This window comes from Mustela nivalis (assembly GCF_964662115.1).
Source record: "Mustela nivalis genome assembly, chromosome: 9".
Lineage (NCBI taxonomy): Eukaryota > Metazoa > Chordata > Mammalia > Carnivora > Mustelidae > Mustela > Mustela nivalis.
The window spans coordinates 62,866,190-62,880,786 of NC_139028.1; the positions used below are offsets into that span (position 1 = coordinate 62,866,190).

The window sequence follows — 14,597 nt, forward strand, 5'->3', positions numbered from 1 at the left end:
CTGGCCTGCCAGGTCTCTGTTTACTGATGCCAATCTAATATTTCTACCATTGTATATTACAGACCTCTTGTCCCAAGCCGCTTTCAAGATTTTCTTTGTCACTAAGACTTGTGAGTTTTACAACTAGATGAGGGTATGTGGACCTATTTTTGTTGATTTTGAGGGGGCTTTCTGTGCCTCCTGGATTTTGAAGCTTGTTCCCTTTGCCATATTAGGGAGATTCTCTCATTTGCTCCAGTATACCTTCTGCCCCTCTCTGTCTTTCTTCATCTTCTGGGATCCAAGTTATTCCAATTTTGCTTCATCTTATGGGGTCACTAGTCTCTCGAATTCTCCCCTCGTGGTCCAGTAGTTGTTTGTCTCTCTTTTGTTCAGCTTCTTTATTCTCCATCATTTGGTCTTCTATATCACTAATTCTCTCTTTTGCCTCATTTATCCTAGGAATAACAGCCTCCATTTTTTATTGCACCTTATTAATAGCTTTTTTTATTTCAACTTGGTTGGACTTTAGTTCTTTTATTTCTCAAGAAAGGGATTCTCTAATATCTTCCATGCTTTTTTCAAGCCCAGCTAGCACCTTGATAGTCGTCATTCTGAACTCTAGTTCTAATGTATTATTATGTCTGTATTGATTAGGTCCCTAGTCGTCAGTACTGCCTCTTGTTATATTTTTTTTGTGGTGAGTTTTTCTGCCTTGTCATTTTATCCAGATAAGAATAGATGAATATGGAAACAAAATACTGCAAGGGTCTCAAAGACTCCAGAAAAATATACCCTAACCAAATCAGAAGAGACCCGAAATGGGGGGGAGAGGAAAAGGAGGGGGGAAAAATATATACATACATTCATACATACATACATATTAGACTGGTGAATGGAACAGAGCCACCCATTTGATTTTGGGTGTATTCTGATCTCTTAGAAGAAACTACCTCTGAAAGTTCAAGGAAAGGAAAAAAAAAAATATATATATATATATATATACACACACACACACACACACACAAATAAGGGTAAATATGGTGAAGAGATGGAATATGACTCTAAAGATGAAAATATAAAAAGATTCTAAAAAGGAATTTATAAGATAAGTTGGTTGGAAAAAGAAAAAAAGGAGGAGAGAATGTGATCAGGCTGGAGACTAAAACAAAGCCATGTGCTAGATTTAAGGTATATTTTGATTAGAAGAAATTGTATCCCAAAATTTTAAAGAAAAAAAAGTATGTATACAGAACATAAGGGTAAATACAATGAAGGGATAAAATATGACTATAACTATGAAAATTTTAAAAGATTTTTTAAAAGTATTGATAAGATAAAATAGTTTAAAAATGTTAAAAGAGGAAAAGTTAAAAAATAGAGTAAGAAAAAAATTAAATTAAAAAAATTTAACTTTTTAAAAAAAAATTTTAACTTTGCAAGACTAAAGGATCATAGGAAAAAAGCCATGAATTCTAATGTGTTGCTTTCCCCTAGCTCTGAAGTTCCACAGTTCTCATTGATCAGTTAACTTGGTCTTGGCTACATGTTCTTGCTGATCTTCTGAGGGAAGGGCCTGTTACAATGATTCTCAAATGTCTTTGCCTGAGGTGGAATTGCACCACCCTTGCCAGGGATCAGGCTAAGTAATCTGCTCATGTTCACTCTTAGTAGCTTTTGTTCCCTGAACGCTTTCTGTAGAGCTTTGGAGAACGGGAATAAAAATAGCAGCCACCCAGTCTCCAGCCGTCCAAGTCGAGAGCGGGGGGGCCTCACTCCTCAGTGTACCCTCAGAGAAAAGTAGTGAATCCCTCCTGTCTCCCTGGTGTCCGGCCATACTCCATGCTCACCTGGCTTGTGACCCAAGCATTTCTGTCTCAGGCACACAGCCCTGTTTGGAATTTCCAAACCCAGCAGACTCCTGCTGTGTGCTCCTGTGCTGCTCCTCCCTGAGGAGGAAGCAGGAGGTCTCTCTGGGTCTGCCACTTGTGGGTCTCTGCTCAAAGAGCAGTGGCCCAACTCTTCCTCAGATCACGATTTAAGGTAACCGCGAGCTGAGAATATACTCTTCAGCTCCATCTCTGAAACCGGCTTCCCGTCTCCAATACCTGGGAGCTCTGCCCCATTCAGACACCCTGGTCTTTCTGTGACCTTGTGGGACCTGAGACCACATGGTCTCAGCAAGGATTCCACTCCACGCTTAGCCACAGGTGCAGCATCCCTCAGCAGAGCAGACTTCTAAAATCTCTTGATTTTGTGCTCCGCTGCTCTACCACTTGTGGGGAGCCAGCCCCTCCCCACTGGCTTCAGATTCACTTCTCCACACATCCTACCTTCCAGAAAGTAGTTTATTTTCTGTTCCTAGAATTGCTGCTCTTCTTCTCTATCTCCTGTTGGGTTTGTAGGTGTTCAGAATGATTTGATAACTATCTAGCTTAACTCCTGGGACCTAATGATATTTCAGTCTCATACTCCTCCACCATCTTGCTTCTTATCTATTATTTTTGAGTACTGTGCCAAATGTTTCAAATTCATTATTTCATTTAATTCTCTATCTAGCCCAATATGATAATGTTTTCTTTTATACATCATGATATAAATGCTTAGGAGTGTTTATTACTTGTAAATAATGACATCATCTCATAAGCCTTAGGTATGCATTAGAATCTGATCTTGACTTACCTCCCTAACCTTATCTCCCACATTTGCCCTTTCCCTCCAGTCATACTGATTGTCTCATCACTCCACAAACATTGTAGTTCTTTTTTTTATCTCTGTATTTTTTGCTTATACTGATTCTTCTACTTCGAATATTGAAATGCTTTTATACATCTGATAAACTCTTTATTCTTTAAAAATCAGCTGATTACCTCTCTGAAGAAACCATTGTACACTTCTCCAAGCAGAATTTATTGCCCAGATTTCCACAGGATCCTGGGACATTCAGGCAGTGTTTTATGATACACTTTCTCAAGAACAAGACCATGTCTGCATTATCTTTGTATTACCAGTACAACAAAGCCTGATGAATATTGAGTGTACTCAGTGAGTACTTAATGAATAAAGGAATGAGTTTATGAATGGCACTGTATAATCCCCCATGCCATTTGACCAAAATAATCTTAGAAAAGATTGGCTGCTGAGGAGTGAACCAATAGACCATGATGCAATGAAAGATTAGGGAGTTAAAATGTACATGTCCTTTTCCAGGGTTTGATGTTCCTTAATATTGAATAACATCCAGAGCTTAGAAATTTACCATTATGAAACTGTGTTTGGTTCCTAAAATTCTTAATTAGGTGACATTGTTCCATTTTGCCTCAAACTGTGATAGAAATACAGGCTTTGGTATCTGGCTTTGGTACTAGATACATAATAGATAGTAAATAAGTAATGATTTGAAATTTAAAAGAAGAGTCTATTTTCATTTATTTTCTTTGAACTGAATTTGTAGGTTATTTTTATATACCAGGAGAATTGTGGGATTATCTCCCTGGCATCAGTAATCTCAGAGAAGAATTTGATTACCTTTAGAGAAATGTTTTCATTACCACTCTCCCTAAAACAATTTTTTTTTAGTGCCTCTCTTTTTGTTTCTTCCCCCCATAGAAATCCAATACCAGCATCAGTGATTTCTTCAGTGAAGATGATATTGTCGCTTCTAAAAAAATGAACCAGTCAAAAGCTCTTGCCAAATCTCCTAAGCTTGTGGAGTCAAGTGATCCTAAGTTGAAGAAAAGGGCAGCGGGCAAGAAAAATAGGTGAGGCTATGATTGAGGAAAAAGCAAAGGAAGATTATTTTTACAAGATCTCCTAGGGGCGCCTGGGTGGCTCAGTGGGTTGGAGCCTCTGCCTTCGGCTCAGGTCATGATCCCAGGGTTCTGGGATCGAGTCCTGCATTGGGCTCTCTGCTCAGCAGGGAGCCTTCTCCACTCCCCCATCTCTACCTGCCTTTGCCTACTTATGATCTCTCTCTCGCTGTCAAATAAATAAATAAAATCTTTAAAAAAAAAAAAAAATCTCCTAAAGTAAATGATCTGTATTTGCCCAGCACTATCATCCTAGTTAAGTGAGTTCACTAAGTAGTTCACTAAGTATTGAATCCTTAAAAGTGTAATAATATGAAAAGATGGATACAATAAAATGGTTGAGAAAGCAGAATTCTAGGTTGAATGTGTGCTATCCTAGACTGTAGAAAATATGAATAAAGAAAACAAATGAAAACGAATACACAGAAGTGATGATAGTAGTTATATTGAAGTAGTATGTTAACTGAGGTGTAATGCCTGTAGCCCTTATAAGAAAAGCTAATTCTGGGGGCTCCTGGGTGGCTGTCTTTAAATGTCTGCCTTTGGCTCATGTCATGATCCCAGGGTCCTGGGATCGAGCCCCACATTAGGCTCCCAGGGAGCCTGCTTCTCCCTCTACCTGCTGCTCCCCCTGCTTGTGTTTCCTCTCTGGCTGTCTCTCTGCCAAATAAATAAATAAAATCTTGGAAAAAGAAAAAAGAAAACCTAATTCTGTAACATCCGTTTCTATACTTGTGTGGAGATAAGTCTTTATATTAGAAGAATGGTTTTGCATTTTTTGAAATTTCTTTCACTCTGGGTTAGGACCAGAATTCTATTGATTAAAGTCATCTCTTAGTCCTTGATAACTTGTGAATTAGATACCTGACTGCCCTTCCTCTTTCCTCTTTTTCCTCTTTCATGCTGGCCTTTGGACTGTCTGTTTTACTGTCTATGTGAACTCCTTTCAGAAATTTGGTTGAACAACAGATGATATCAGAAACTCCAGAAGATGCCCAAGTGATGACACTAAGTGTGGATAGATTGGCCCTTTTGGGTAGAACACATTCAGTCAGAATCATCATCGAAACAATGATCGTTCCTCCAGATAGTCCCCAGATGACCCCTGGCAAGAAAAGCTTTTCTGGCAGACCACTTAAGCTGACAGCAATAAAAAAGCGGTACGTCTCTAACATGGAAAAGCTAAATTTGATATTTCTGGAATGTGTGTGATGGTAATAGTAATTAATAAATAATATATATAATATATAAAAATATATAACATGATAAAAAATAAAATTATAAAATAAATAATTGTATAACATTTTATGATTTATAAGTTACTTTAATATGAATCCATCAACAAAAATGTTTTCAAAAATGAATTCCTCACTAGGTGTCAAGACCAATACTAGGTAAGTGTGAGAAAAAAGGAAATTGAGACCCTGACTCTGTTGTTATATACTTTACAGTCAGCACAATACAGACATATTTAAGAGGCTGTAGGATGCAAAATAGGTGTTTTATTTTGGAAAGATTAAAAAATACTTTGGAAGATTTGTAGACATTCTGTGATAATTTTCCAGCTTCTACAAATATCAAATCATTGTTATAGCCTGAAACTAATATGTTATATGTCAGTTATGTCTCAATAATAGATAGGTAAAAGACAGAGTAAGTAAACTATGCGAGCACAAGGTAAAACTTGCCTGATAGGATTGGTGAAGGCTTTCAAGAGACCAGATAGGTCCTCTGAGGATCTGAGATGCTGAATATAGGACCTTGAAAGATATGTAGGATTGATCAAATAATAAATATGTTCATTTGTTAGTTGGTTTATGTTTAAATCACTTTTTTTGGTTTTGATTTTTAGCACCTTCTTTGTGGAATATCACTTTCCTGTGGGCTTTTCTAAAAATGGATTGGGAAAGACAGCTTTGATCACCGAGGTCGTTCGACTTGCCTCCAGTAAAATTACAGATGGAAGTAAGAGAAAGACTAGTTTTCTCTTCCTTAGACATTTTTACTGTGGAAGAATTTTTCAATCCCTAAATATTCATCTGACTTTTATAGTACCATAAAATCACAGAGTTAGAAAGAGTTGTGAAGTGAATCTACCGCCATTCTTTTATTTTATAAGTGAGGACACTGCCCCAGAGGCCCTATGACTATCCTCTTGCAAGGCAGCAAGTCAGTAACATACCTGAGACTAGAATGCAGAGCTCCTGATGCTTAGAGCACATTTGCTGGACTCTTACCATCTTTCTTTTATTCCCTTTTTTAAAAAACTTTATCAAGATATAATTCACAGGGCGCCTGGGTGGCTCAGTGGGTTAAGCCGCTGCCTTCGGCTCAGGTCATGATCTCAGGGTCCTGGGATCAAGTCCCGCATCGGGCTCTCTGCTCATCAGGGAGCCTGCTTCCCTCTCTCTCTCTGCCTGCCTCTCCGACTACTTGTGATTTCTCTCTGTCAAATAAATAAATAAAATCTTTAAAAAAAAAAAAAGATATAATTCACATATTATACAATTTAACCATTTAGAGTGTTCGTTGAACCCATTGAAGAGTTCAGTGGTTTTTGTATATACAAAGAGCTGTACAACCATCATGATCTAATTTTAGAACATTTTCATCCCCCCAAAAGAAATCTCTTACTCATTAGTATTCACTCTTCATTTTCCTGTCTCCACCCCCACCCACACTAAACAACCCCAATCCATTTTCTGTCTATCATTTTACTCATTCTGAACATTTCATGTAAATGGAATCATACAGTATGTGATTTTTGTAACTGGATTCTTTGACTTACCGTAATATTTTCAAATTTGATCTATGTTATGATATGTTTCAGTACTTTTTTCTTTATTGTGGCTGTATAATATTTCATCATATGACTTTTATCACATTTGGTTATCCATTCCTCAGCTGATGGGCATTTGGGTTGTTTCTGCTTTTTGGCTATTGTGGAGAATGCTTTTCTGAGTATTTGTGTACACGTTTTTGTGCGGATATAATGTTTTCATTTCCCTTCAGTGTATACCTAAGAGTGGACTTGCTGGGTCATATGGCAACTATATGTTTTAACTTTTTGAAGAACTGCCAGACAGTTTTCATTAGTTGCTCTACTATTTTACATTCTCAGCGGCAGTGTGTGGAGGTTTTCAATACTCCACATACTCACCAACCCTCGTTATCTTTCATTATTTTTTATTGTAGCCATCTTAGGGGTTATGAAGTAGTATCTCACTGTGGTTTTGATTTGCATTTCCCAATAACTAATGGTGTTGAGTGTGTTTCCCGGTGCTTATTGTCTGTTTGTGTATCTTAGAGAAATGTCTGTTGCAATTCTTTGTCCATTTTTAAGTTGTTACCGGATTACAAGAATTATTTATATATCCTTTATATATCCTAAGGTCCTTATAAGTTACATAAGGCCCTTATGAGTTACATATTCTGGATATGAAACTATTGCGAGAGCTTTGATTTTGAGTATCTTCTCCCGTTAGTGGGCTGTCCTTTCAGTTTCTAAGTACTATCATTTATAGCACAAATGTTTTGAATTTTACTCTTGCCCAATTTTTTTCTTTTTTTGCATGTGCTTTTGATACTATCTTTTTTTTCTATTTTAAGGGTTTCTAATACAAAAAAGTAAAAGGGTAATATAATAAACATTTATGTTCCTGTTATCCAAAGTTATATAACTTTATAACAGATTTTGTGAGTTTCTTTGCATTGGTTATCCAGTTTGATCCATGAACAGTTCATCAGTATTCCTTCTCTGGGAGGTAGCTTATTTATTTATTTATTTTTCTCTGGGAGGTAGTTTAAAGAGTAAAAGATATGGTCCTAATTCTCCTACACATTCAAGTAACATTCCAGTACAGCCTGGTAATGATGGATTTTTAAATTTTTATTTTGCTTTGTTTTATTTGTTTTTTTTTTAACTAGATAGAATCCATTCACTTGGTTCAAAATCTTTGTAGGCAATGTTGTAACTTTTCTATTATTCCTAAGGTATTTCATGCATATTTAAGCAAGTATGTTTATCCTTTTTCGCCCTCTCATTTTAATCCAAGTATTAGTGTACCTTATGCCCTGTTCTGTACATTGTCTTTAACAGTGTATCTTAGTAATTTTTTTCATACCAGGACATAAAGAACTCAGTCTTCCCAGTCCTTTCTGGCCACATAATATTCCCTTGTATGACTATGCCATAACTTAAACACCTCTTATTAATATATTACTGTTTAGGTTGTTTTCAGTCTTATTGTTAAAAACGGTGATTCAATAGAAAAATTTTGAACATGCATCATTTCTCATTTATGTGAGTATATCCAGTACAAACATTAAAAATACTTATTTACTCTTCCTTTACATTTTTAATAATTTAAATTCAGTTTAACCAACATATACTGTATTATTACTTTTAGAGGTAGAATTTAGTGATTCATCAGTTGCATATAACACCCAGTGCTCATTCCTTCAAGTGCCCTCCTTAATGCCCATCACCCTGTTACCCCACCTCTAGCAACCCTCAGTTTGTTTCCTAGAGTTAAGTCTCTCACAGTTTGTATCCTTCCGTGTTTTTAGTTGTTTTTTTATTTTTCCTTCCCATATGTTCATCTGTTTTGTTTCTTAAATTCCACATATGAGTGAAATCATGTGATATTTGTCTTTCTCTGACTGACATATATCATTTAGCATAATATCCTCTAGTTCTACCCAAGTCATTGCAAATGGCAAGATTTCATACTTTTTAATGGCTGAATAATATCACAGCGTGTGTGTGTGTGTGTGTGTATACACACATACTACATCTTCTATTTTATCCATTCATCTATCGATGGACATCTGGGCTCTTTCCATAGTTTGGCTATTGTGGACATAGCTGCTATAAACATTGGGGTGCATGTGCCCCTTGGAATCACTATATTTGTATCCATTAGGTAAATACCTTGTAGCACAATTGCTGGGTCTTAGGGTAGCTCTATTTTTAACTTTTTGAGGAACCTCTTTTCTGTCTTCAAGAGTGATTAGGCGCCTGGGTGGCTCAGTGGGTTAAAGCCTCTGCCTTCAGCTCAGGTCATGATCTCAGGGTCCTGGGATCGAGTCCCACATCGGGCTCTCTGCTCAGCAGGTAGCCTGCTTCCTTCTCTCTCTCTCTTTCTCTCTCTCAAGCGCGCGCGCGCTCTCTGCCTGTCTCTCTGCCTACTTGTAAAATAAATAAAATATTTTTTTTTAAAAAAAACATTTAAAAAAAAAAAAGAGTGGTTGCACCAATTTGCATTCCCACAGTGTAAGAGGGTTCCCCTTTCTCCATATCATTGCCAACATCTTTTTTTTTCCTGTGTTGTTAATTTCAGCCATTCTGACCGTTGTTCCATTCTGTAGATATAGCAAAATTTGTTTATCCATTCATCTGTTGATGAGCACTTGGGTTGTTTATAATTTTTAACTATTACCAATAAATCTGTTATAAACATTCTTGTACAAGTATTTGTATGGACATATATTTCCTTTTTTCTCTCTCTCTTTTTTTATAAAGAGTTTATTTATTTATTTGACAGAGATCACAAGTAGGCAAAGAGGCCGCAGAGAGAGGAGGAAGCAGGCTCCCTGCTGAGCAGAGAGCCTGGTCCGGGGCTGGATCCCAGGACCCTGAGATCATGATCTGAGCTGAAGGCAGAGGCTTTAAACCCACTGAGCCACCCAGGCGCCCCCTGAGCGCGTATGTTTGACATGCATTTCTCATAGCAAAACTAGAGCAACAGAGCACTGCTTATCTTCTCTGTACTATATTCAGGGTTTTCTCTTTGTCTCTGCTCCTTCAATCCCTACAACCCTAACACTTTTGTGAAATTATGCTGACTAGATTTCTTTTTTTAATTTTTAAGATTTTACTTATTTATTTATATGAGAGAGAGAATGTATAAGCAGGGGGAAGAGCAGAGGGAGAGGGACAAGCAGACTCCCTGATGAGCACAGACCCCAACCGACTGTAGGGCTCAAAACCAGGACCCCTGAGATTATGACCTGAGTAGAAGTCAGACCCTTAACTGACTAACCCACCCAGGTGCCTGACTAGACTTCTGAAAGAGATTTTAGTTAGATCAAAAGGGAAGCAGGTTGTGTCAAAGCTTGGATTGATAATGGCTGTAGTTGGGTGGACTGACATGTGCTTATGTGTTTGGTTCTCCTTACAGTGGTGAATTTCCAGCAGCGATTTGTGTTTCCGGTACATTTTGGAGGCCCAATGATAGAACACTGGTGGAATTCCAACCTCACTTTCCAAATTTACACAAAAAAAACCCCACAGAAAAAGGTACTTAAGTGATTTTGACCTTCGCCTTATCAATACACTAGGGAATTAGAATATACTTAAAATTATATTCCTACCTAAACTAGGAATTTCTCCAGGCTCAACCACTGCTTATTATTGTTTCTAATCTCTGTTTGCTATTTGTTATAAGCAAGATATACTAAAGACACTACACAAACACACTAGCAAATTTAATCATTACAACTCTGTGAATTAGGTACATTATTATCTTTATTTTATAGACAAGGAAACTGAGATTTGGTGAAGTTCAGTAACTCGTTTAAGATCACTCAAGCTAATAAAAGATAAAGCCAGGCAGGACTCTACCTTGTGTTCTGACTTTAGACCCTAAGTTCTTAACCTCTTCACTGTATTCCCTGCAACAGAGAGGGGACTATTTGAACTGATACAGGTTATAAGCCTTAATTTGAGACTCTATTTCTTATTTTCAGGTAGAATATATAGAGGTCCAAGATAATACAATGTGGATAGCAGTTTTGATCATCTTATAAACTTATTCCAAGTTTATAAAATTCACTTGCAATTGGTACAGCATAAATCGATAAACTATGTCCTGAGTAGTTTTTACACCAAAGAGCCAATTAAAGCAGAAAAGAAACGCTATGTCCTGAGTAGTTTTTAACTTATTTTAGTAAAACTACTGAAATCTTTCTAATCTTTGATCTCCTCTTGGTATGGATAGCATGAGGAATGTATCTTGAGGGTTTTTTTTTTTTTTTTTGGTCTTTTCAGAGGATATAATTAATACAAGTTCTTTTTGAAGAATATACTAAAATAAGAAGAGGTGGAAAAACACATAATTCTACAACCTCAAGACTGCCTCTGCAAATATTTCAGTATATTTACATTGAATCACCTAGCTAATGGCTTCTTTCTAATAAAAGAGTTGTACGTGTTTTTGGCAGAGAACTTGAGAAAATATTTCTGAAAAGCAAAAACTATCTATAATCCCATCACCAAGAAATAACTGTTAATATTTTTGTTTCACTTCTGTTTTTTTTCAAATGGTTACAATACATTGGCAAATCTTTGACAGTATTGGGATAATTTTATTTACAGTTTTTTTATCCTGCTTTTTAAAAAATTTAACATTATGTTTATAAATATTTGAAGATTTGCTGTATGTTACTTAACACCCTCTTTTTACCAAACATGGTAAATACTGTTCATATTGTTCATATTATTTCAGATTTTTTGTAAACGCTATTGACTGTATATTATTGCATTATAACAATGTGCTGTAATTAACTTAATTCCTGATTATTGGACCTCTTGTTATTTCTAATTGTTAATTTTTGAAGTATACATATTTGTCTATAAGCTTTTTATGTATTTGTTACTTCTATAGTATAAATTCCCAGAAGTGGAACTACTGGGCTTAAGAGTGAATATTTAAAGCTTCTAATATTTAATGCCAAATTTGCTGTTCAGAAGTATGTTGCCAGTTTATATTCCCAATTTCACACGTTTTGAAGTTGAACCCTTTTTGTAAAGAACTAACTCTTAAAATAGAAAAAATATTTTCTTCCAACCTCTTGGTAACTTATGAAACCCTCTATAATCTTCTAGAGAGAAGTAGTGACCCCAGAATGGGGACGAAAGTATGGCAGAATGTAGGTTGCCACTTAAAGATGCCTCAGTCAAATAGTTAAGCTATTTACTTCATAAAGCCTGGGCTCCTTTCTAAGCTGTACTATGTTATCACTTCAGTTAAAATACCCTGTGGCTTGTCTTTAATTTAACCTAAAGTTTTTCTTTTCTTCTTCTCTCAGCCAGAAGTCATTGGATCTGCATCACTGCCTTTACGAACTGTCATTCAGTCTGAGTTGCTTTCTTTCAGTAACCAGCTTCCAGTGCAACAAGAGAATGGTCAGACTCCACTGGGCCCCCTTAAGGTACATAGATACACATTCAGGTAGTCAAGTATTATGAAATATATCTTACTGGCTGGCACTGAATGAGAAAAATCAGAGTCTCTCCTCTTGCAACTTCTGTTAAAATAGGGCAGCAGAGTTGCTGTGAAGGAAATAAACAGTAAAATGTGAAAGTGAATATGTGGGAGAAAGTAGGGGGCTTTTGGTCAGAGAAGGTCTAAAGAAGTGACATTTTAGGTAAGATTTGAAGGAGAGGAAGAGACACCAAGTAAAAAGTAGAGGGAAAATCATACCAAAGAAGGGAAATAACACATGCAGAGGCCCTAAAGCAGTGTCGTTGCCATAGGATAGGGAGCCAGGAGGGAGAATGGTAGAAAATAAGATTGGACTGGCATGTGGAAGCCATATCATTCAGAGCTTTGTAGATCTATGTAAATGGTTTAGATTTTATCATAAGAGCCAAGAAAGGACATCGAAGTGGGACAGTGACATTTGAATTACCTTTTTTTTTTTTGAGAGAGCGAGCACAAGCAGGAGGGGCAGAGGGAGAGGGAAGCTGAAGCAGACTTCACGCTGAGCATGGAGCTCAATGTGGGGCTCAGTCCCACAACCCTGAGATCACGATGTAAACCAAAACACTTAGTCAGATGTTTAACAAGCTGCATCACCTAGGCACCCTGATTTACATTTTTATTTTATTTATTTATTTATTTATTTATTTTTTAAATATTTTATTTATTTATTTGTCAGAGAGAGAGAGAGAGAGAGAGCGAGCACAGGCAGAGTGGCAGGCAGAGTCAGAGGGAGAGGCAGGCTCCCTCCGAGCAAGGAACCCGATGTGGGACTCGATCCCAGGACGCTGGGATCATGACCTGAGCCGAAGGCAGCTGCTTAACCAACTGAGCCACCCAGGCGTCCCCTGATTTACATTTTTAAAAGGTAACTGTGGAAAATACATTGTAGGGGACAAGAAGAAAAATAGAAACTTACATTAGTCCAGAAAAGAGATAACTGATGGCTTGGAGTAGAGTACTTGGATATAAACAAGGAAAAAAGTGACTGAGTTTATGGTCTGGTGGAATGAATTCTGATGTATAATTCTTTGGAGAGAGGGTTCTTTCCTTGTATTCAGAAGCTACAGGATTTCTTAGATGGCAGAATTTGAATGTGTGGCTTCAATATAGCATTGTCTTATTGTTCTTGTGAGCTTTTAAAATAATCACAGCCAGGGGCACCTGGGTGGCTCAGTGGGTTAAAGCCTCTGCCTTCGGCTCGGGTCATGATCCCAGGGTCCTAGGATTGAGCCCCACATCGGGCTCTCTGCTCAGCGGGGAGCCTGCTTCCTCCTCTCTCTGCCTGCTTCTCTGCCTACTTGTGATCTCTGTCTGTCCAATGAATAAATAAAATATTAAAGAGAAAAAAAATAATAATCACAGCCATACCTATGACATTTCCATGGCTCTTCATTATCCAAAAGATAAAAATACAGGGCTCCCCATAAGGTCCTAGCCTATCACTTACAGCTTCCCTACCAATAGCCATGTCAAACTATGTAAAGAATCAATAAGGTATCATGCTGGTTTTTACCTCCATGGTTTTGATCTTGATTTTCACGCTACTGCCTCCTCTTGGAAGCCCTCTCTGCCTACTTTTTGGTCTTCTCAGTAATAAATAACATTTAGTTTTAAAGACTGGTGTGATTGTCATTATGAAAAATTAACACTACATTTCTCTTCCATAATCAAAAGTTTTATTTTTTGTTTGCCTAGTTCAGTTCTGGACTGCAAGTTTAAAAATCAGAAAAGAAGAATTAATGGAACTGATGGACTAGAAATTGTTTTTGTCCTGGCTATATTGTGGGAAATACTGTTCTAGATAGATTGCTGTCGGTTTTAAATAAAGGGAACATCAAGTCCCCTTTTATTCCTAATGACTTTAAACTTAGAGAAAAATTGCAAAAATAGTACAAAGAACTCACCCTTTACGGAGACTCACCAATTACTAACATTTGTCACATTTGCTTTACAATCATCTACCTCCTGTCTCTCCCTTTCTCACTTGTCTTTTTTCCTTTGTCTCCCTCTGCATCCCCCCCCCCACACACACCCACACACAATTTTGTTCTGAACTATTTGAGAATATGTTATAGACATCTTGCATCTTTCCCCCCAAATTCTTGTATTTCCTAAGAACAAGGACATGATCAGACACAACACTGTACAGTTATAAAAATCAACTTAACCTTGATAATGTCCACAGTCCATATGCAGATTTCACCAGTTGTGCCAATACATCCATTTATAGAATTTTTTTTCCAGTCCAGGATTACCTATCACATTTGTCATCTCTCTCTAATCTTTATTTTTTTTTTAAAGATTTTGGGGCGCCTGGGTGGCTCAGTGGGTTAAAGCCTCTGCCTTCAGCTCAGGTCATGATCCCAGGGTTCTGGGATTGAGCCCCACATCGGGCTCTCTGCTCAGCGGGGATCCTGCTTCCTCCTCTCTCTCTGCCTCCTTGTGATCTCTCTCTCTGTCAAGTAAATAAATAAAATCTTTTAAAAAAAAAAAAAAGATTTTATTTATTTATTTGACACACAGAGAGAGATCACAAGCAGGC

At 37.2% G+C, this 14,597-nt stretch overlaps 1 protein-coding gene across 29 annotated transcripts in view; it reads left to right on the plus strand.

The window, feature by feature from the left end:
• The window catches only part of C2CD3 (C2 domain containing 3 centriole elongation regulator), a 147,214-nt gene that overhangs the window by 47,498 nt on the left and 85,119 nt on the right, over positions 1-14,597 (plus strand). For all 29 annotated transcript variants that reach the window (XR_014316447.1, XR_014316448.1, XR_014316449.1 and 26 more), the window contains 5 exons: positions 3,589-3,740; positions 4,739-4,948; positions 5,641-5,753; positions 9,971-10,089; positions 11,880-12,002. Coding sequence is in view for 23 of the 29 variants with exons in the window: in XM_082749690.1 (XP_082605816.1) it covers positions 3,589-3,740; positions 4,739-4,948; positions 5,641-5,753; positions 9,971-10,089; positions 11,880-12,002 (717 nt within the window). In the remaining 6 variants the exon portion in view is untranslated. The remainder of the gene's footprint in view (positions 1-3,588; positions 3,741-4,738; positions 4,949-5,640; positions 5,754-9,970; positions 10,090-11,879; positions 12,003-14,597) is intronic.